Source organism: Mustelus asterias, chromosome 21 (assembly GCF_964213995.1).
Source record: "Mustelus asterias chromosome 21, sMusAst1.hap1.1, whole genome shotgun sequence".
Classification (NCBI taxonomy): domain Eukaryota; kingdom Metazoa; phylum Chordata; class Chondrichthyes; order Carcharhiniformes; family Triakidae; genus Mustelus; species Mustelus asterias.
The window spans coordinates 421819-444496 of NC_135821.1; the positions used below are offsets into that span (position 1 = coordinate 421819).

The 22678-nt window shown below is 44.9% G+C and overlaps 1 protein-coding gene across 1 annotated transcript in view; it reads right to left on the bottom strand.

Moving 5' to 3' along the window:
* LOC144508864 (F-box only protein 47-like) overlaps positions 1 to 14548 on the bottom strand; it is a 40107-nt gene extending 25559 nt beyond the window's left edge. The window contains exons 1-4 of the mRNA XM_078237078.1: positions 14344 to 14548; positions 11635 to 11796; positions 9067 to 9143; positions 1639 to 1716 (exon numbers count right to left, since the gene is read on the bottom strand). Coding sequence (XP_078093204.1) covers positions 1639 to 1716; positions 9067 to 9143; positions 11635 to 11796; positions 14344 to 14548 — 522 coding nt within the window. The remainder of the gene's footprint in view (positions 1 to 1638; positions 1717 to 9066; positions 9144 to 11634; positions 11797 to 14343) is intronic.
* Positions 14549 to 22678: the final 8130 nt, after the last annotated feature.

The following is a 22678-nucleotide window of genomic DNA, read 5'->3' on the forward strand; positions in this document are numbered from 1 at the left end:
AGGGGTACAAGAAGGCAGCTCACCACCATCATCTCAGGGCACTAGGGATGGGCAATAATTGCCAATCTTCCCTATGCCATCCACATCCCAAGAATGAATGGGCTGCGCTGTGAGCATAGGCATCCTGTTATGGTTCAGATCAGGAACTCCAAAATGTTTTATGGAGCCTGCTTGGATCATACGTTTTGCATCTTGAATTTGGCTAGGGTAAGCATGATATGTTTCACTTCAGGTATGATTCAAATGACCGACTAGGGTGCTTTTATCGAACAAAGTTTATTTAAGAAAATTAGCAAGAACTTTTATCAATTACGAACAAGAAATAAAATAACCACTATAATGTATAACCCTGAACAAATATATCTAATGTGTTCCAATCAAAACCAAAACCTTCCATAGACAAAACCCTTTAAACAAGTTCAACACAGCAAAGACTACTGCTCACGTGACACTGGAAACTGAATCCTTTGGCTGAAGTCTGCAGTCCTCTGGATTCACTCAGAACAAGTTGAAGTCAAAACAGCTGCTCAGAATCCCAGGGCGAGACTCTCTGGTCAAGCCACCAACTGCAGAATCTTTACTGCAGGAAGGTAAGATAACCAGCAGAATTTCCAAAACAACAGGGAAAGAGGGAAGACACATCTTTTTAGCTTGCTGTCCCTTCTAAAACTAAACTATAGCTCAGAACTGGAAATGAAAGAACTTGTCACCTGACCTGCCAACCAGTATCTTTTCCTCCTAAGAATGCAGAGTTATTAAAAAATCCCAAAGTAAAAACAAACAACTCCCATCCAAGCCACTTAAGGTGCAATAAAAAGACATCTCGTAGTCCGCCCAGCAACAATAATGATATCAGCTGAGGCTGATCTGCAGAAATCATGATTTTAAAAAAACTTTCTTAAAGGTACACCAATGCCACAATCCTTTCAAAGTTACCCAAGGGTATGGCAAAAACATAAAAGCCATTTGGCCCATTACGCCTTCCACAGTCTACACACGACTGTCTAACCATAGCCTCCTCAACCCAAATTTCATACCCTCCACATACTTATGCGAATCTACAAATCTATTGTTATTTCTATGACCTATAACATTATTTTAAAACAGGTATTGATTTAAAAAGAGGGAAATAAACAATTGACAATAACGTGGGAAAATATAGTTAGACCATAAGATGTAGGAGCAGATGTAGGCCATTCGGTCCATCAAGTCTGCTCTGCCATTCAAAGAGATCATGACTGACCTGATATGATACTCCTCAACTCCACTTTCCCACCTTATCCCCATAACCCTTTCTTATTAAAAATCTGTCTATCTCAGCCTTGAACATACTTAATGGCCAGCCTCTGCAGCCCTCTGTGGTGAAGAATTCTATTCCACAATAGATCATTACAACTTTTTAAAATATTACTAAATGTGTTACACTACTATTAACAGAATCACAGAACTGTCTCCGCACAGAAGGACATTCGGCCCATTGTATCTGTGCCAGCTCTCCGAAGTGGAGCAATGCACCTAGTGTTATTTCCCCGCTTTTTCCCCTTTCTTCCCTCTCAAGTAACAATCCAATTCTTTCTTGAATGCCTTAAAAACCTTAATATAACATCACTACTTATAATTGGACTTCCTGAGCCTTACCTGCAATAATATCCCGAAACAAGCAAATCCTGAACACCGTACAAGCATAGTACAGCCACCTATCCTAAAGCATGGATTCTGACAAAGGAAAAGAAGAAGGCACCTTTTAGAGCAATATTAACAGACAAGCAGAAGATATTGGAACAAAAAAATCTCGGATAACCTTTTGTGAGGGCCCATTCAGGGTTGCCTGGTTCTGATAACAAATCACATTGAAACATCAGCCTATTGCTTCCCTTTCAGGTGCTGATTGACTGGCGGTGAATTTCCAGAATTTTCTTTTTTTACTTCAGATATTCAGGATTGGTCATTTTTCTTTCATTATAACCTTAGCAAACATGTTGGAATGGAATGATGTAGCCAAAAGTGTAGAATAGAAGGCAGAGGGATTAATGAGCAGTTTGTACAATGCCCTGGCCATGCAGATTGCACCTTGAGTCCTACATCCAGTTCTTGATGTAAAAACACATCCAATTGTTGGAGGTATTGTAGAGAAGAGCCTTTAAAGTCTAAGAACTGAAAAACTACAGAAATTTGGGCTTTTCAGCCAGGAAACAACTGAGAGGTGATCATACACGGGATTATAAATTACGCAGAAACATGCCATTTGGCCCAACAGATCTATGCCTATGTTTATTCTCCACACACTAGTCCCCTCTCATCCCATGGGCATGGCGGCACAGCGGTTAGCACTGCTGTCTCACAGCGCCAGGGACCCAGGTTCCAATTCCCGGCTTGGGTCGCTGTACAGCAGAGTCTGCACGCTCTCCCCGTGTCTGCGTGGGTTTCCTCCGGGTGCTCCAGTTTCCTCCCACAGTCCAAAGATGGGCTGGTTAAGTACCTTGGCCATGCTAAATTCTGCATCAGTGTGCCCGAACAGACGCCAGAGTGTGGCGACTAGGGGATTTTCACAGTAACTTCATTGCAGTGTTAATGTAAGCCTACTTGTGACACTAATAAATAAACTAAAAAACTGATTCAACTCTATTGGCACATTTTTCTACTCCTTTCTCCCACATGTATTTATTTTAGCCTCTCCTTCAATGCATTTATGCTACTCCACACAACTACTCCAAGTTCTTTAGGTAACTCCCAATCTTTAGGTAAGGAAGTTTCACCCGAGTTTCTTGTTGGATTACAAGGGCAAGTAGGGATAGGCAACAAATGCTGGTCCAGCCAGCAATGCCTACATCCCGTGAATAAATGAATACAAATAAGTAATTAAAAGTTAACAGAATTGAAAATATAAATCTGGAATATCACTCTAACTTGCGAGAGTAGGACAAAGGGACATAAGTTCAAACTAGCAAAAAGTAGGTTCAGGACTAATAGCAGGATATTCTTCTTCACATAAAGACTGATTAATTTTGGGGATTTACATCCAGTTCAAGTAGCAAAAGCAAAACCCTTGAATCATTTAAAAAATATCGAAGCCTCGATGTCTTTCTGAACGGTTGAAAGTGAGAGTGCTGGTCGGGAACTCTCAGTCTCACAGCCTTTCATTTTCTGTCTATGTAAGGTAATGGTTTGGATTCTCACCCATCAGGTTTGTAATGGCAGTAAGGTAAGGCAAACAAGTTTTTCCGGTTGGAGGAAGGTAACTAGTGGCATGTCGCAGGGATCGGTACTCGGGCCGCAACTATTTACCATTTATATAGATGATCTGGAGGAGGGGACGGAGTGTAGGGTAACGAAGTTTGCAGACGACACAAAGATAAGTGGAAAAGTGAATCGTGTGGAGGACAGAGAAGATCTGCAGAGAGATTTGGACAGGCTGAGTGAGTGGGCGAGGATATGGCAAAGGATATGGAGTATAACGTTGATAAATGCGAGGTTATACACTTTGGAGGAAATAATAACAAATGGGATTACTATCTCAATGGAAACAAATTAAAACATGCTACCATGCAAAGGGACCTGGGGGTCCTTGTGCATGAGACGCAAAAGCCCAGTCTGCAGGTACAACAGGTGATCAAGAAGGCAAATGGGATGTTGGCCTATATCGCGAGGGGGATAGAATATAAAAGCAGGGATGTCTTGATGCACCTGTACAGGGCATTGGTGAGGCCGCAGCTGGAATACTGTGTGCAGTATTGGTCCCCTTATATGAGGAAGGATATATTGGCATTGGAGGGAGTGCAGAGAAGGTTCACCAGGTTGATACCGGAGATGAGGGGTTTGGATGATGAGGAGAGGCTGAGGAGATTGGGTTTGTACTCGTTGGAGTTTAGAAGGATGAGGGGGGATCTTATGGAGACTTATAAGATAATGCGGGGGCTGGATAAGGTGGAGGCGGAGAGATTCTTTCCACTTAGTAAGGAAGTTAAAACTAGAGGACACAGCCTCAAAATAAAGGGGGGTCGGTTTAAGACAGAGTTGAGGAGGAACTTCTTCTCCCAGAGGGTGGTGAATCTCTGGAATTCTCTGCCCACTGAGGTGGTGGAGGCTACCTCGCTGAATATGTTTAAAGCGCGGATGGATGGATTCCTGATCGGTAAGGGAATTAAGGGTTATGGGGATCAGGCGGGTAAGTGGTACTGATCTACGTCAGATCAGCCATGATCTTATTGAACGGCGGGGCAGGCTCGAGGGGCTAGATGGCCTACTCCTGCTCCTATTTCTTATGTTCTTATGTTCTTATTAAGTGGGATTCTAGAAAACGTCAGCTCAGGGACTGCCAAGGAGGTGTACAAAAGATGAAAGGAGCGGGGATGGTGTGAAAATGGCCTGGGAAGAGAAAAGTCTCGGCCAAGTATCAAGCAGACCTAACAGCATAAGTAAAGATTAAACAGCCTGTCAGGTTCAAGGCAGCAAGTGGAAAAATGACAGAACAGAATTAAGTCAGGAAAGAACATGGCCAGGGTTTGAGGACAAGTCTGAACATGAGCAGTATGTAATCATTCGGGACTGGATGAGTTGGTGATCATGACCACAGGTAACATAGCCGGGGTCAGAAAAAGAAAGAACTTGCATCCATGCACCACCTTTCATGGACTTGGATGTGCCCAAGCGATTTACAGCTAATGTCGCATTTTTAAAATTAACTCACTATTGTCATGTAAGAAACACAGCAGCCAATTTGCACAAAGCAAGATTTCACAAAGAGCATTGAAATAATGGACAGACAATTTATTTTAGCAATGCCAGTTGAGGGACAAATATCAGGCAAGACAAAGGGGAGAAGGAAAGAGTGCAGAATGTAGTGTTACAGTCATAGCTATGGTGTAGGGAAAGGTCAACTTAATATAAGGTAGATCCATTCAAAAGTCTGATGGTAGCAGGGGAGAAACTGTCCTTGAGTCGGTTGGTACGTGACCTCAGGCTTTTGTATCTTTTTTCTGACAGAAGAAGGTCGAAGAGAGAATATCCGGAGTGCGTGGGGGCCTTGATTATGCTGGCTGCTTTTCCTTCAGGAATTCCATAGATTGGGAAAGGAGTTGCAAGCTACTCTGATCTCCTATCATGTCTGACCCATTTAGGAAATAAGCAGTCAGAGTGCCCGCCTATTTCAATTGTGAGCTTACTTTTACCTTACAAATCAGAAACTGTTCATGAGACCTGATGCAATCTTCAGGCACCAATGGGTGAAACCATGCACTAGTTTTTCTGCTTTCTTCATTATTAAGAGTTATAAAATATTTCCTTTCAAAACTTTCCTGATCACAGTATATCAACGGCAAACTGGAGATGGTAGTTTAGTGGTAATGTTGCTGGGCTAGTAATTGAGAGGCCCAGGATACTGGCCTGGTCAGATGGGTTCAAACCCCATCACGGCAGCTGGTGAAATTTAAATTCAACTAATAAATCTGGAATATAAAACTAATCTCAGTAATGGTGACCATAACACTATCAATGATTGCCATTAAAACTCCATCTGGATCACAAATGTCCTTCAGGGAAGGAAATCTGCCATTTTTTAAATATATTCATTCATGGGATGTGGGCATTGCTGGCTGGCCAGCATTTATTGCCTATCCCTGAGGGCAGTTAAGAGTCAATCACATTGCTATGGCCACATGTAGGCCAGACCGGGTAAGAACGGCAGATTTCCTTACCTAAAGGACATTAGTGAACCAGATGGGTTTTTATGACAATTGACAATGGTTTCACGGTCATCGTTAGACTTTTAATTCCACATTTTTATTGAATTCAAATTTCACCATCTGCCCTGGTGGGTTTCAAATCCTGATCCCAAGATCATTACCATGGGTCTCTGGGTTAATAGTCTGGTGACAATACCACTACGCCACTGCCTCCCCTACCCCTAGTTGATCAATATCCAGAGCACTGGGCTTCTGCATATCAACATTCTTTTTAATTTTATTTCTGATTGTTTCAATAACACCTGCTTCCATACTTTCACACAGTTTTTCGGCATTTTTTAAATCATCACAAGCCAATTTTTACCCGGTCTGGCCTACATGTGACTCCAGATCCACAGCAATGTGGTTGACTCTTAACTGCCCCTCTGAAATGGCCTAGCAAGCCATGCAAGGGCAATTAGGTATGACCCTTAGCTCAAGATTCTCCGACAAGAGAAAACATTCTCTCCACATATACCCTGTCAATACCCCTCAAGATCTTAAAGGTTGCCTTTTACTCTTCTAAACCCTAGTGGATACAAACCTAACTTTTGCAAACTTTTTTCGCAGGACAGCCTGCCCATTCTGGAATTATTTCAGTAAACCTTCTCTGAACTGTTTCCAACACATATAGATCTTTTCTTAAATAAGGAGACCAATACTGTACACAATTTTCCAGATGTGGTTTCACCAGAGCTCTTTAGAAGGTAATTCCAATAACATTTGTAGAAGTCACCTGATCAGATTCCATGTGATCTGGCATCACATGTTCAAGCATCACATGGTCAAAACTGCATGCAATTGAACTCCAGCCAGAGTAGCCAACCCAACTTCATCAATGTTTCTTTTTATTCGTTTATTGAGATGTGATTTGATTTATTATTGTCACATGTATTAGCATACAGTGAAAAGTATTGTTTCTTGCGTGCTGTACAGGCAAAGCATACCGTTCATAGAGAAGGAAATGAGAGAGTGTAGAATGTAGTGTTACAGTCATAGCTCGGGTGTAGAGAAAGATCAACTTAGTGCGAGGTAGGTCCATTCAAAAATCTGATGGCAGCAGGGAAGAAGCTGTTCTTGAGTTGGTTTGTACGTGACCTCAGACTTTTGTATCTTTTTCCCGATGGGAGAAGGTGGAAGAGAGAATATCCAGGGTGTGTGGGGTCCTTAATTATGCTGGCTGCTTTTCTGAGGCAGCGGGAAGTGTAGACAGAGTCAATGGATGGGAGGCTGGTTTCTGTGATAGATTGGGCTACATTCACAACCTTATGTTGTTTCTTGCGGTCTTGGGCAGAGCAGAGCCATACCAAGCTGTGATACAACCAGAAAGAATGCTTTCTATGGTACATCTGTAAAAGTTGGTGAGAGTCGTAGCTGACATGCCAAATTTCCTTAATCTTCTGAGAAAGTAGAGATGTCACTGGACATCACTGGCTGAGCCAGCACTTATCCCTGAGGACATTTAAGAATTAACCACATTTATGTGGATTTGGAGTCACATGTAGGCCAGACCAGATAAGGATGACAGATTTGGACGGCAAAGTGGCACAGTGGTTAGCACTGCTGCCTCACAATGCCAGGCACCCAGGTTCCATTCCAGCCTCTGGTGACTGTCTGTGTGGAGTTTGCGTTTTCTCCCCATGTCTGTCTGGGTTTCCTCCGGGTGTTCCGGTTTCCCCCCAAACTCCAAAGATGTACGGGTTAGGTTGATTGGTCATGCTAAATTAACCCTTAGTGTCAGGGAGAGCAGCAGGGTAAATACTAGGGTTACGGGGATAGGGCCTGGGTGAGATTGTTGTCAGTGCAGGCTCAATGGGTCAAATGTACTGTAGTGATTCCATGATTTCCTGCCGTAAAGGATATTAGTGAACCAGATGGGTTTTTACCACGATCGACAATGGTTTCATGGTCATAATTAGACTTTTAATTCCAGAATTCGACTGAGTCAAATGTCACCATCTCACAGAATCCCTACTGTGCAGAAGGAGGCCATTCTGTCCATCTGTCATGATGGGATTTCCAGTCCCCAAAGCATTACCCTGGGTCTCTGGATTATTGGTCCAGTCACAATATCACTACACCACTGCCTACCCCAAGTGTCAGGTACTAATGAATTGCCAACAACTCCCCACCCACCACACCCCAACATTTCAAACATTAACAGCTGTAGTTAAAGTTAAAGTTTATCTTATTAGTCACAAGTAAGGCTGACATTAACATCGCAATGAAGTTACTGTGAAATTCCCTGGTCGCCACACTCCGGCACCTGTTCAGGTCAATGCACCCTAACCAGCACGTCTTTCAGACTGTGGGAGGAAACTCACGCAGACACGGGGAGAACGTGCCAACTCCACACAGACAGTGACCCAAGCTGGGAATCAAACCCGGGAACCTGGCGCTGTGAAGGCAGCAGTGCCACGTTGCCTCAAGGGGATAGGGATCTGCTGGACATTAGCGACTTGGCTACGATCTCCCAGCCACTCAGATCCTACAGCAGTCACCCCACACGCTGCCAATGTTGCAGTTCCCAGGATTTGGACATCCATCCCTTCATGGAATAGGGCCTCAGGATCGCAATGACCTAGCTACACAGAACGAAATGAAATCACATCCTGCTGGCAGGGCTCTAAAATCTGGTTAAGGTGAAAAATAAGATACGCCAGAGGAAGCACAGCCAGTCACAGGGTATGTGGCTTATCCAGTTTACTTAACATACCAATGACCATCTTGAAAATAAGGACACCTGTGCAAGACTCCGGTAACCCAAATGTACTAGCTTACTGCAGTTGGCTTTATTGAACCTAGGACCTCCTGGTTCATATGAATCAGGCACACCATGCAGATGCATTTATCCAGGAGTCATTTTTGGATGTTCTTGACCCATTCTGGGTTGTTTGGCAAAAACAACATCGTCAGCGAGGACATAAATTTGGCACAACAATGTCATTCATCCCAAGCTGCAGTATTTCGTGACCTAAAACAACTATACTGGAACACTTTAGATTTTGCCACGGCTCAACAGACTTGACTCTCAACTATATAAAAGCAAATTACTGCGGATGCTGGAATCTGAAACCAAAAGAGAAAACGCTGGAAAATCTCAGCAGGTCTGGCAGCATCTGTAAGGAGAGAAAAGAGCTGACATTTCGAGTCCAGATGACGCTTTGTCAAAGCTTTGACAAAGTGTCATCTGGACTTGAAACGTCAGCTCTTTTCTCTCCTTGCAGATGCTGCCAGACCTGCTGAGATTTTCCAGCGTTTTCTCTTTTTTGATATCAACTATCATTTATACTGAGTTTATCCTATAAGCTGCATTTTTAAAATCTTTACAATCATGCTATCTTACCTTTAACAGTTGGTTTTGCACAAATCTTAGTCTCTCTTTAGTGGGCAACAAAAGGGTGCATCTTTTAAACAGCAAACCTGCGTGGGAGAAATCAAAAATTACTACTGTGATAGCGTGCTGCACAGATTGATGAGGTCCATGACTGCAAAATGCTAATTCCAATCCACTTTCAGTCTTTGATGAGTTAGATGATCTCAGCCGAAGATGCAACTGAGTGCGAGATTAGGTCCCTCTTGCTTCAGTACATGGGGGAAATTCAGGAAGGCCAACTGTAAACAGAGGAATCAGGGGAGGGCAGCAGTATATAGTGGGAGGAATTGGAAGGAGTAGAAACAGTGGTGGGGAGTGGTGCGGGCAGGGGACATACTGGCAAATGAAGGAATTGAGAATGGGCCTGGTGTGTGGGAAATAAAGTTTAAAGTTTATTTTATTAGTGTCACAAGGAGGCCCACATTAACACTACAATGAAGTTATTGTGAAAATCCCCTTGTCGCCACACTCCGGCACCTGTTCGGGTACATTGAGGGAGAATTTAGCACGGCCAATGCACCTAACCAGCACGTCTTTCGGACTGCGGAAGGAAACCGGAGCACCCGGAGGAAACCCACGCAGACACAGGGAGAATGTGCAGACTCCACACAGACAGTGACCCAAGCCATGAATTCAACCCGGGTCCCTGGTGCTGTGAGGCAGTAGTGCTCACCATTGTGCCACCGTGCCACCCTAAACTGATGGAGAGCAGCAGTAATTCAGGGAATTGAGAGCACCAGAATTCGGGGAGGGCTCCAGTTAATGGGGGAAACGGGGAAGACACATACAGATTGAAGATGCTGGTGCTGTTCTCCTCAGAGAAGCTTGAGAGGAGATCTGATTGAGGGGTTCAAAATCATTTGGCATTTATACAGAGTTGATAGAGAGAAGCCGTTCCATTTGCCAGAGCGGGTGAGAAGCTGAGGACACAGATTTAAGGAGCTTGGCAAAATAGCCAAAGACAACATGAGAAAACATTTTTTCTACGCAGGGTGTGGTTAGGATCTGGAATGCACTGCCTGGGCTTGTGGTGAAAACAGATTAAATTATGGCTTTCAAAAGGGAATTGAATAAGCTCCTGAAGATTAAAAACAAAATGAAGGTTTATGGGGAAAGGGCAGGGGAGTGGGACCAGCTGAATAGCTGTTGCAGAGAGCCACTGCGAGCTTGATGAGCTGAATGGTCTCCTTCTGTGTTGTAACCATTCTGTGAATATATGACGCCAGTAATCTCCCAGGGAGAAGGCTGAAATGGCCTGACAGAGGTCTTTAAAATTGTGACAGGCTTTGATAGAGTAGGCAAAAAGATGTTTCCAATTGTGGGGGAGTCCAAAGCCAGGGACCAAACCATTAAATAGTCACTAATAAATCCAGTAAGAAATTCAAGAGGAACTTCATTGCACATACTGGTGAGAATTTGAAACTCGCTATTATATCAGTAACTGAGATAAATAATATACATTGATTTAAGGAAAGTGAGGGAGTATATGAGGGAGAAAGGGTTAAAATGTTATGTAGCTAGGGTGGAATGAAGAAAATATTATGAAGAAGCATGCGTGGAGTATGAACACCAACATACACCTGATGGGCCGAATGGCCTGTACTTGTGTTGTAAATTCTATGCAATCTACATATGACCCTCCTTAAAATGCAGTATCACTGGATGATGTATCCACTTCTAACTGATATTTATGGCCTTTCTGAAGTCTTAAAGTTTTTTAAAGTTTATTTATTAGTGTCACAAGTATGCTTACATTTAACACTGCAATGAAGTTACTGTGAAAATCCCCAAGTCACCACACTCCGGCGCCTGTTCGGGTGCACTGAGGGAGAATTTAGCACGGCCAATGCTCCTAACCAGCACGTCTGTCAGACTGTGGGAGAAAACCGGAGCACCCGGAGGAAACCCACGCAGACACAGGGGGAGAACGTGCAAACTCCACACAGACAGTGATCCAAGCCGGGAATCGAACCTGGGTCCCTGGCGCTGTGAGGCAGCAGTGCTAACCACTGTGCCACCATAACCACCCCGGTCGTATTACGTAATTCGTTTTTCTGCTAAAGTGTACACAAGCAAGGCAGAGATGGGAAAGAAAGCCAGGAATTCTGCTTGATATTGGCATAGTGTGGCCCCTGCTAATTGTCTACATGTGAGAGCAGAATTGGACTTGGATCTAAGCCCCCCTGCACTAACCATTAAATAACTTGCCGATGTAACTAGGTGCACTTGTATATCATAAAGTTAAACACAGAAGGTGGCAATTCTGTCCATCGTGACCGTACCTCGGCTAATTCCAGACTGGAGCTACACACTACAGTGCCATTTTGCTGCTCTCTTCTGATTTTTCTTTGTTAAAGGTCTATAAATATTGTGATTCAATCAGCTTCAATAACCACTTGCGTGTGAAAGAAATTCCCCTAAGCTCTCCCTTTATACTTCTGGCAAAAATTGAATCTCTGCTTCATATAAAGAATTCCATTTGCACAGGGGGCTGCTTGTACCTGTGGATCTGTACCTTACCCTGCGTTCGGGTGTTACCTAAGGATTTGTAGTGCTCCATCGCAATTGATTTGTTGGAAATATCAGTGGAGTGGAATCCTTCCAATAAAAGCCGTCTGATTCCAGATGAAGTGGCGATATAACCCACAATCTGAGTGCCAACCACTTTTGATGCCATGCTCAGAACACTGATGTCTGTCACTGAGAAAACAGGATAAAAAAGTAAGGCATCATGTTTGATTATTACACAATAATTATTATTTTTAAAGATAGCATACAGACTCTTCACTCTGTCTCCTTTTCTCTCCACATCGGGTGCACAGACCTATCTCTGTCCTGCAACAAAGGGCAGGGGGGCAATTTACTTCTGACAAATTCCAGTGTTAGAAAGCCTGTGGCTGCTAATGTTGTCTGTCATCTGTGGCACAATCAGTATATTTTAAGAAACTTAGAGGTGTGATGATACTGTGCCTTTAAGAAATATATGTACACCATGTTTCTTGCAAGGGGTATGTTTAAAATTCAGATTTGTTTTGCAAGGTGCCAATTTGTCTAAGAAATTATTTAAATTGGTAGCTGGGAGAAGAGGGTAAGTGCTGGAGGTGTTTGTTTTATGCTGAGCATTTGTGTTTACTTCGGTTTCCCTGGAGTTTCACAGTTGAATTTTAATTAGGTTGATTGACAGGGACAGAGTCATGTGCTTCATAGGAGGAGCTAAGCTTGCAGGGAAAACCATAGGGCCCGATTCTCGCATCTCAACACGCACGTTTTTTGGCGCGCGGGATGGGAGAATCGCATCAGCCATTTCGCGGGATTTACGCATGCGTTCCCGACGCATGCGCGACTCCCACAGCCGGAGAGCAGGCGCAGTCAGGACCCACGCTGGAAACAAGCGGGAAGAGAGGTAAGTCATTTAAATCTGTTTTTAATGTATTTTAAATGTCATTATCGGGCCCGGCACAGAATTCTGTGCCGGGCCCGATAGCACCTCCCACCCTGCCGGTGGGGGCAATCAGGCCCCCCCAGGGTGTCAGGCGATGGGGAGTGATGCCCCTGGGCATGGGCACCCTGGAAGTGCCAGCTTATGCCCCTGGCACTGCCCAAGGGGCAAAGTGCCAAGGTGGTGGGGCCTAGGGGAGGGGCCTGGGGGGCAAAGGAATGGGAAAAGGGGTGGGGCCTATTGTGGGCAGGGCCAAAGTATAGGCCTGTTGTGAATAGGGCCAGGGGCAGGGCCTATTGTGGGCAGGGCCAAGGGGCGATCGGTGGGGATGGGGAATCCTGTTGTCACTCTGCATTGGGATCAGTCGGGGCTGGAGGGAGGCCAGTGGTCGGGGCCAGCTGGGGGAGGGGGGGTGGTTGTCCGCCGGGGAGTGGGAGGGCTCTGCCTTCCAGGAGGAGGTCTGCCTCCCGTGGGGGGTGGTCTGCCTCTGACTGGGATGGTGGGGGGGGGGACCGTCACTGCTGGGGGATGGGGGTGGGCGCTCCAGGATGGGGTGGAGGGGGAGTGTCGGGGTTGCCCCAGGAATGCTTGTGTGGGCTGCGATTGGTCCGTGGGGGGGTTGTTGGAGGGGCAGCACTGCGAGGGTCCCGGGCTGGCCAGCGATCGAGGTAGCCAGCAAACTGCGGGCTGACAGATCGGGGCCACGGTGTATGAGCAGAGTTCCGGAACTGTCAGACTCTGGCGTGAATAGGCCCCTCTCCCCCCGAGCTTTTAATGATATTCATGATTGTGACCTCTGCATTGCACAGAGTGTGGGAGATTCTGAACACCCACTGAAAAAACAATCGTGAATTTCACCAGTTTTCTCGCCAATTCAGAATGTTTTTGGGAGATTCTGTCCATAGTTTCCCTTTCAATTTTGAAAGAAGCAGTTACTGCCTGGTTCTGAAAGAAACAAGATGTGTCTCTGTCTATCTCCAGAGCTCCATGACTGTTATCTACACATGTGGAGGGATTACGGAAAAGTGATCAGGAATGGGAATTTGCTTTGAGATTAGCAACCTGAGGATAGATAAATAATCAAATGTGGGCCTTTTGATCTATGTGATATCATACTACACAAGGCAGTGACTTTACAATGTCACGGGGTAACTCATAATGGTGCTTCAATGCTTAGCTCTAGTTTTTAGGAGCATATTGCAAAGAAAACCAGTGATGGAACGGCTTAATCATACCAGTTATTATTAGTGTTTACAAACTCCAAACATTACTTGCAAATTATTTTAGCAGGGATGGCTTGTTAAAATATAATACTGACACCTAACCTACATTACAGTAATTTTACTAATTATAATGAATCACTCAGTGTGGTACTGAACTTAAAGAACATAAAAATCCCAGATTTGATTCCCGCAGTCTGGACTTAAATTAGAATTGCACTCAATGCTCCTAGGTTAGGTGAAAATGAAAAAGAATTTAGGTTTCCCTGCTCTCGATTAATATTTAGGGGGCCAAGATTAAACATTTGTGCATACATGGACTTTGAGTGAGAACACGAGAAAGCTCAGCTGAAAATCGAATTAACTGTTGACCATCACCACCCAGACTGCAATAAATACACAGCCGCTCGGATGAGGTAACTGGAGGGTTGCCCTCTGGAACTTCATCACAGTATCACGAGAGATGGGAAGAAAGTTAAGGCCTTTGGGAGATCAGCAAAAGGGAGGTTGAGGGATGGGGGGGGCGGGGGGGGGGGGCAGAGGGGGGTGCAACGATTTTCTTAAAATCATGTATTGTGATAATTATACCTGAAAGATAACACAACACCTTGTGAAAGATTTCAACTGGTATTATCTGGAAGTAGCCAAAGTTATACTGTATGTGAAAGTTTTCCAGCCTGTTGCCATCCTTCTTGGATTGCAGATGTCTGCAACTTCTTCTGTATTTCTGGTTTGGAATCAGGGTGAAAGCATTGATCCCCAAAGGCACCTCATCTCCCTCCATGGCTTTCATCTGTTATTTGCAAAGTAAATGGACAAGTAAATATTCAAAGCCAAGTAAATCCCGTGTCTGACCACTTTATTTTCCTTTCCTTGCATCTTATAGTTTTCTCTCCTTTACCCCTGAAGGTGGCAACTCAAGAGATGTATGATTTAATAGTCAACAGTCTTGTTGGCCTTCACCCAAGTTACATTTGCACCTGTACACAATTTCAGCTAGAAATTTTACAGAAACTTCACAATACAAAGTTTGACTGGCATAATGTATTAAACTGATCCTGAAAAACAAAATAATGATGTCTTGAAATCTTAAACGTCCAAAGATGTGCGGATTAGGTTGATTGGCCTTGCTAAATTGACCTTAGTGTCAGGCGGATTAGCAGGGTAAATGTGTGTGCGGTTATGGGAATAGGGCCTGGGTGGGATTGTGGTTGGTGCAGACTTGATAGGCCAAATGGCTTCCTTCTGCACTGTAGGGATTCTATCCTATTTCCAACTCTTTTCACAGAGTCCTTGAAATATATAACATGGGCACACTTCTGCCCATCTCACGGCTTTTTTTTAAACAATCGTGAGACATAGGTGTCACTGGTCATGGCAGACTGGTCAGCACTGCTGTCTCACAGCGCCAGGGACCCGGGTTCAATTCCCAGCCTCGGGTCACTGTCTGTACGGAGTCTGCACGTTCTCCCCATGTCTGTGTGGGTTTCCTCCAGTTTCCTCCCACATTCTAAAGATGTGCAGGTTAGGTGAATTGGCCACGTCCCAAGTTGCGTAGGTTAGGGGGATTAGCGGGATAAATAGGTGAGGCTATGGAGATAGGATCTGGGTAATGTGCTACGTTTAGACTTGATGGGCCAAAGGGCCTCCTTCTGCACTGTAGGGATTCTATGACTTCTATGACTCAATGATGGAGCATCCGCAATCCTCTGCGGCAGAGAAGTCCAAAGATTCACAACAATTTTGAGTGAATAAATTTGTCCTCATCTCAGTCCTAAAAGATTGGCCCCTTATCTTGAAACCATGTCTGGCCGAAGACAGAGGGTGGTGGTCGATGGAAAATTTTCGGATTGGAGGCAGGTTGCTAGCGGTGTGCCGCAGGGATCAGTGCTTGGTCCTCTGCTCTTTGTGATTTTTATTAATGACTTAGAGGAGGGGGCTGAAGGGTGGATCAGTAAATTTGCTGATGACACCAAGATTGGTGGAGTAGTGGATGAGGTGGAGGGCTGTTGTAGGCTGCAAAGAGACATAGATAGGATGCAAAGCTGGGCTGAAAAATGGCAAATGGAGTTTAACCCTGATAAATGTGAGGTGATTCATTTTGGTAGGACTAATTTAAATGTGGATTACAGGGTCAAAGGTAGGGTTCTGAAGACTGTGGAGGAACAGAGAGATCTTGGGGTCCATATCCACAGATCTCTAAAGGTTGCCACTCAAGTGGATAGAGCTGTGAAGAAGGCCTGTAGTGTGTTAGCTTTTATTAACAGGGGGTTGGAGTTTAAGAGCCGTGGGGTTATGCTGCAACTGTACAGGACCTTGGTGAGACCACATTTGGAATATTGTGTGCAGTTCTGGTCACCTCACTATAGGAAGGATGTGGAAGCGCTGGAAGGAGTGCAGAGGAGATTTACCAGGATGCTGCCTGGTTTGGAGGGTAGGTCATATGAGGAAAGGTTGAGGGAGCTAGGGCTATTCTCTCTGGAGCGGAGGAGGCTGAGGGGAGACTTAATAGAGGTGTATAAAATGATGAAGGGGATAGATAGAGTGAACGTTCAAAGACTATTTCCTCGGGTGGATGGAGCTATTACAAGGGGGCATAACTATAGGGTTCGTGGTGGGAGATACAGGACGGATATCAGAGGTAGGTTCTTTACGCAGAGAGTGGTTGGGGTGTGGAATGGACTGCCTGCAGTGATAGTGGAGTCAGACACTTTAGAAACATTTAAGCGGTTATTGGACAGGCACATGGAGCACACCAGGATGATAGGGAGTGGGATAGCTTGATCTTGGTTTCAGATAAAGCTCGGCACAACATCGTGGGCCGAAGGGCCTGTTCTGTGCTGTACTGTTCTATGTTCTATGTCCCTGTGTTGTAGATTCCCCAGCCTGGAGAAACAATCTCACTGTCTACCCTATCAAGCCCTTCAGAATCTTGTATGTTTCAATGAGATGACCTCCCATTCTTCTAAATTTCAGAGAATAAAAACCAACTGAAATTTCACCTGGCTCTCTTAACACCTACTCGTTTAATGATTGTGGCAATAACACAGAGGTTCCCTCTATCTGTTGTGACAATGACAAATGTGCAGACATCGCCATTTCAACAACCAATGCACCCAACCAAACAAAATGGTTGATTTTATTCTGGCTCCAAGCGGTCCTGTTAACAGAGGTGGACTACCTATCTTTGAAACTAACTGTCTTCGGTCCAGAAGTGCTATGGAATGTCAATTACCGTTGGATTACCATTCTGCTCCTTTTTTCACTTACCTAGGCCAGTATCTGTACACTTCTTGCCCAATCTTCCCTGGTGAAGGATATGCAAGGAGTAGCTTCAGACTCATTCCAGTGTGGGGCTGCAATATTGGGGGCAAGTGAAGCCACGCCACCTTTTTATAGCACTCTCTGTCACAAAGGTAAGTTTAAAAGGTGCCAGCTACTTTGAGAACCAAGGGAGAAGGTAAGTGTCCATGGTAAGGTGGGGGGAGTCAAGTAGTCAGGGGGGTAGATTGGTCGGGGAGAGGTTGGACGGTGTAGGGGGAGGGTTGGGGATAGTCTGAGGGTAGTCGTTGTGGTGGGTGCAGTCAGGGGAGGGAATGGGTGTAGTCGGGGGCGGGATTATAGTCGGAGGGTAATTGGGGGTGAGGGAGAGAGGGCTGTGGAGGCAGAGGCCAGGGGAGTACTTGGAGTCGTGGGAACAGTAGTGTAGTCAGGAGGGGTGGGAAAGGCTGGTCTTTGGAGAGGGTAGTCAGTGGGGACAGGGGTATAGTCTGAGTGGTGGGGGTTAAGTGGGTAGTCAAGATGTGGGGGTTAGTCAGGGTAGGGGTGTCACCCCGGAGTTAGAAGTGATTTTAGTCCTTCGAACATTTGCTGGGTAACTATTCTGCTAAGAACAATCCAAAGTCTCCAATTTAACTTGAAGTTTAGGATGGTTCCAGGTGCAGGCTAATTGCTTCTTGGAACTTCCCAGGCAATTCCCATGCGGTCCTTACGTGGGGACTTCTGGGATTCCCCAGCACATCTTCTAGGTACCTCTGGGATACGACCTCCTTTTCCTTCCCAGGGAATAGAAGTTCTCATCCTTTGTGTGTCTGTCTCCCTTCTCATGCACAAAACCAAGAGTGTTCTTTTCAAAGGGGAACTTTCAACGCAGTCTCATTTTAAATTCACATTATATTCTTCTATTTGAAATTAATATGAGGAAGATAGAGATTTAAGCATGCTCAAACTCTACTTCCATCACAACATTTTGTTACAAGTAGTTTTACTGAAATAGGAAAATCTCTTTATCACTGGGCAGTAACACTCCTCTAAGGCTTTGAAAGCCACATTTAAAACTGATTAGATGAGAGCTCAAACTTCATTTTCGCTCCCCAAAGTTGGATAATGACTCCCAAAATTTAAATAATGGCCCGAATTTTACCGCCTCGGCCACCCTGGAATCGGGACGGGCAAGGCTCACTGAACGGAATTCTCCGTTGGCCTCGGGAGGGGTTTTACGAGCCTCGCCCAAGCAAGGACGTAAAATCCCACCCAATGTTTTTGTTAGAACGCAGTCTGAGAGTTAACATGATAGGCCAAAGTAACAACTGTAACAACAAACAGCCCTATACGTTTCATCTAGGTATAAAGGAAAAAGGATGCTGAGTCAAATAAGGAGATATTAGGAGTGACTTGGGATGTTTGTGGAGTCGCTGGCAGTTATTCCCCATCTTAACTGTCCCTTGAGAAGGTGATGGTGAACCACCTTCTCACACTACTGCAGCCCATATGGTGTAGGTACTGTTAGGAAGTAAGTTTTAATGAGGGGCGGCACGGTGGCAGGGCTGGCATGGTGGCACAGTGGTTAGCACTGCTGCCTCACAGCACTTGGGACCCGGGTTCGATTCCCGGCTTGGATGACTGTCTGTGTGGAGTTTGCACATCCTCCCCATGTCTGTGTGGGTTTTCTCCGGGTGCTCTGGCTTCCTCCCACAGTCTGAAAGACGTGCTGGTTAGGTGCATTGGCCATGCTAAATTCTTCCTCAGTGTAGCCGAACAGGCGACTAGAGTATTTTCACAGTGACTTCATTGTAGTCTTAATGTAAGCCTACTTGTGACACTAATAAGTCAACTTAAAAAGTTCCAGGGTTTTGGCCCAACAATAATGAAGGAACAGTAATGTATTTCTAGGTCAGGATGGTAAGAGCCTTGAACAAAAACATAAAATGCTGGAAAACCTCAGCAGGTCTGGCAGCACCAGACTGGCGGAACTGGCGAAGAGTCATCCAGACTCGAAACACTGACTCTATTCTCTCTCCACAGATGCTCACGTAAAAGTTTATTTATTAGTCAAAGTAGGCTTATATTAACAATGCAATGAAGTTACTGTGAAAATCCCTAGTCGCCACACTCCAGCGCCTGTTCAGGTACACTTAGGGAGAATTTAGCATGGCCAATGCACCCTAACCAGCACGTCTTTCGGACTGTGGGAGGAAACCAGAGCGCCCGGAGGAAACCCACACAGACACAGGGAGAACGTGCAAACTCTGCACAGACAGTGACACAAGCCAGGAGCGAACCCGGATCCCTAGTGCTGTGAGGCAGCAGCGCTAACCACTGTGCTACCGTACTGAGACCTGCTGAGATTTTCCAGCATTTTCTGTTTTTGTTTCAGATTCCAGCCTCCGCAGTAGTTTGCTTTTACCTTGTGAGAGCCTTGGACTGAGTGGTGGAGTTCCCAGGTGCCTGCTGCCCTCATCTTTCTAGACGATAGATATTGGGGGTTTTGGAGGTATTAGCAGAGCACAAATGCTCCTGTTCAGTATGGCCATGTGGGCAATAATGTGGATTGGCAAGCAAATCATATTTCAGTTTTACGAATGCCTTTATATATTAATTTTTAAAACAACTAAAGTTAAATCCATCCTCCATCATCAAGATTAAAAATGAAAGACAGCAGATGTCTACGGCAAATGTCTGATTTATATAAACTTCCTTTGTTATTTCAATGTATATCTAGCAGCATAATATTGTTAATTGGTTGTTTCCATAAAGCCCACCATATAGTTATTCTCTGTGAATTTCTCCTGGCAATGATTGTCTTAAAACGATTGATTGTCAGAAGCTATAAATATCATCTAGATAATGCTCATTCTCTGAGCTATCATGCTGGGATTCTGGAAAGATCCGTAATATAGTACACTTCTCCCAGTGCATTATCAAAATCTTTTCCATCTTCAAAGGGTCTGCTTTTGCATCAAAGACACCTCGTAACACCGCCACTTGCAACTTCCAAGCCAAGGCCCTCACCGTCCTCACCTAGAAATACATCGCCGTTGCTTTGTTATCATTGGGCCGAATTAATTTCATTGCAGTAGGGGTGGCACAGTGGTTAGCACTGCTGCCTCACAGCGCCAGGGACCCGGGTCCGATTCCCGGCTTGGGTAACTGTCTGTGCAAACTCGGCACATTCTCCCCGTGTCTGCGTGGGTTTCCTCCGGGTGCTCCGGTTTCCTCCCACAGTCCAAAGATGTGCAGGTTAGGTGGATTGGCCATGATAAATTGCCCCTTAGTGTCCAAAGATGTACAGGTTAAGGTGGACTGGCCATTCTTAATTGCCCCTTAGTATCGGGGGACTAGCTAGGGTAAATGCACTGAGTTACAGGGATAAGGCCTGGGTGGGATTGTTGTCGGTGCAGACTCAATGGGCCAAATGGGCCTCCTTCTGCACTGTACGATTCTACCATTCTATTGATGTAAACCTACTTGAGACACTAGCAAATAAACTTTTAAAAATCCTGGAACTTGCTACATAAGAGTACCTACACCACATGGGCTGTAGTAATTCGAGAAGGAAGCTCACCATTACCTTCTCAAGTGGCAATTAAGGTGGAGAATAATCGTCAGCGAAAAAGAGTTTGCACGTTCCCCCCGTGTCTGTGTGGGTTTCTTCCGGGTGCTCCGGTTTCCTCCCACAGTCCAAGATGTGCGGGTTAGGTTGATTGGCCATGCTAAATTGCCCCTTAGTGTCAGGGGGATTAACAGGATAAATACATGGGGTTATGGGGATAGGTTCTGGGTGGGATTGTTGTCAGTGTAAGCTCAATGGGCCGAATGGCCTCCTTCTGCACTGTGGTGATTCTATGATTCTATTCTATGCCTTTCACACTTGGACTGTGCCATCCACAATGAGTTGTGATTTGTGGAAGGTGGAATGCTAGCTGGGAGTTATCAACAGGAAACAAGCCTAAATGTGATGAAGGCGTGAAAAAATGTTTCGGAAGAGATTAGGACCAGATAGTATCAGATGCAAAAAAATGTTGCAAAAGTGGAAGAAAGTGATGATGGCTGTGAAAAAGGACACTCAGTTCAGATCATTTCCACACTTTTAGGCAATACAAGATTATCCTGATGTTAGACACTCAACTAGGTTTGGCTAAAGTCTCCTTCACTCTCTTACCATCTAAAATCAGCACAGTGGTTAGCACTGCTGCCTCACAGCACCAGGGACCTGGGTTCGATTCCCGGCCTTGGGTCACTGTCTGTGTGGAGTTTGCACGTTCTCCCCGTGTCTGCGTGGGTTTCCTCCGGGTGCTCCGGTTTCCTCACACAGTCCAAAGATGTGCAGGTTAGGTGGATTGACCATGATAAATTGCCCCTTAATGTCCAAAGATGTACGGGTTAAGGTGGATTGGCCGTGCTCAATTGCCCCTCAGTGTCCCAAGATGTGTAGGTTAGATGGTAAATGTGTTGGATTACAGGGATAGGGCGGTGGAGAGGGCCTGGGTAAGATACTCTGTCAGAGAGTCAGTGCAGACTCAATGGGTGGTATCACGGCATTGCTCGTACCGAAACCGTAAAATCCCACCCGAGGTCAACGGACCTTTTCATGTTCCGCCCTTCGCCCGCTCCGATTCTTGTGGCGGGCGGCGTGGTAAAATTCTGGTCAATCGGTCAAATGGCCTCTTCTGCACTGTAGTGATTCTATGATTAGGATTCACCCTTGGCATCACTGCTCACTACAAGCCTAATTTAATTTTTAAATTGATAACCTTTAGGATTATACAATTGATAATCAATGTTACTATTGATAAATGGACAGTCAGGTTCCTCTCGGCACAGGTTGTCATTTTCACCCCATTTCGGATTTCCATTGTCGGTTGAAACAAGTCATTGAGTGAAGGAATGATAAACGAACAAAATCAGCATTCCAACCTTCCCCTGCAAGATTCAGAGCAGTACTGCTGGAGGTTTCAAGATGCAGGATCACCTACCTACCTTGTCAACCACAGCTGGTGTCCAGTCTACCTGGATCAATGGGAAGAGACAAGAATGGGGAAATTAATTAAACACCAGCAAATGTCAAAAAAAGCTAATACTTCTATTAATTAAACTGCCCTCGGACAGGTAATTATTATTATTGGTATTTGCATATAATAATGGGGACAGGTTTGAGATACGCTTTAGAAAAGTCACTCCAGAACTTTACTTATTGGCTGCTGCTTGCAAGTTTTTAATAGTTTTAAAGTTTATTTATTAGTGTCACAAGTAAGGCTTACATTAACACAGCAATGAAGTTACTGTGAAAATCCTCTCGTTGCCACATTCCGGCACCTGTTCTGGTACACAGAGGGAGAATTTAGCATGGCCAATACACCCTAACCAGCACGTCTTTTGGACTGTGGGAGGAAACCGGAGCAAACCACGTAGACACAGGGAGAACATGCAGACTCCACACAGACAGTGACCCAAGCCGGGAATCGAACCTGGGTTCTTGACACTGAGAGGCAGCAGTGCTAACCACTGTGCCACCATGCCACCTACGTCACGCAATGACAATATTACAGGGAATGTTTACATACCGGATTTCCATTCTAAATATTTATATACGCAGTTTTAGTTAACATAAATTCAAGGCCAAATATTATGACAAGAAGTTAAA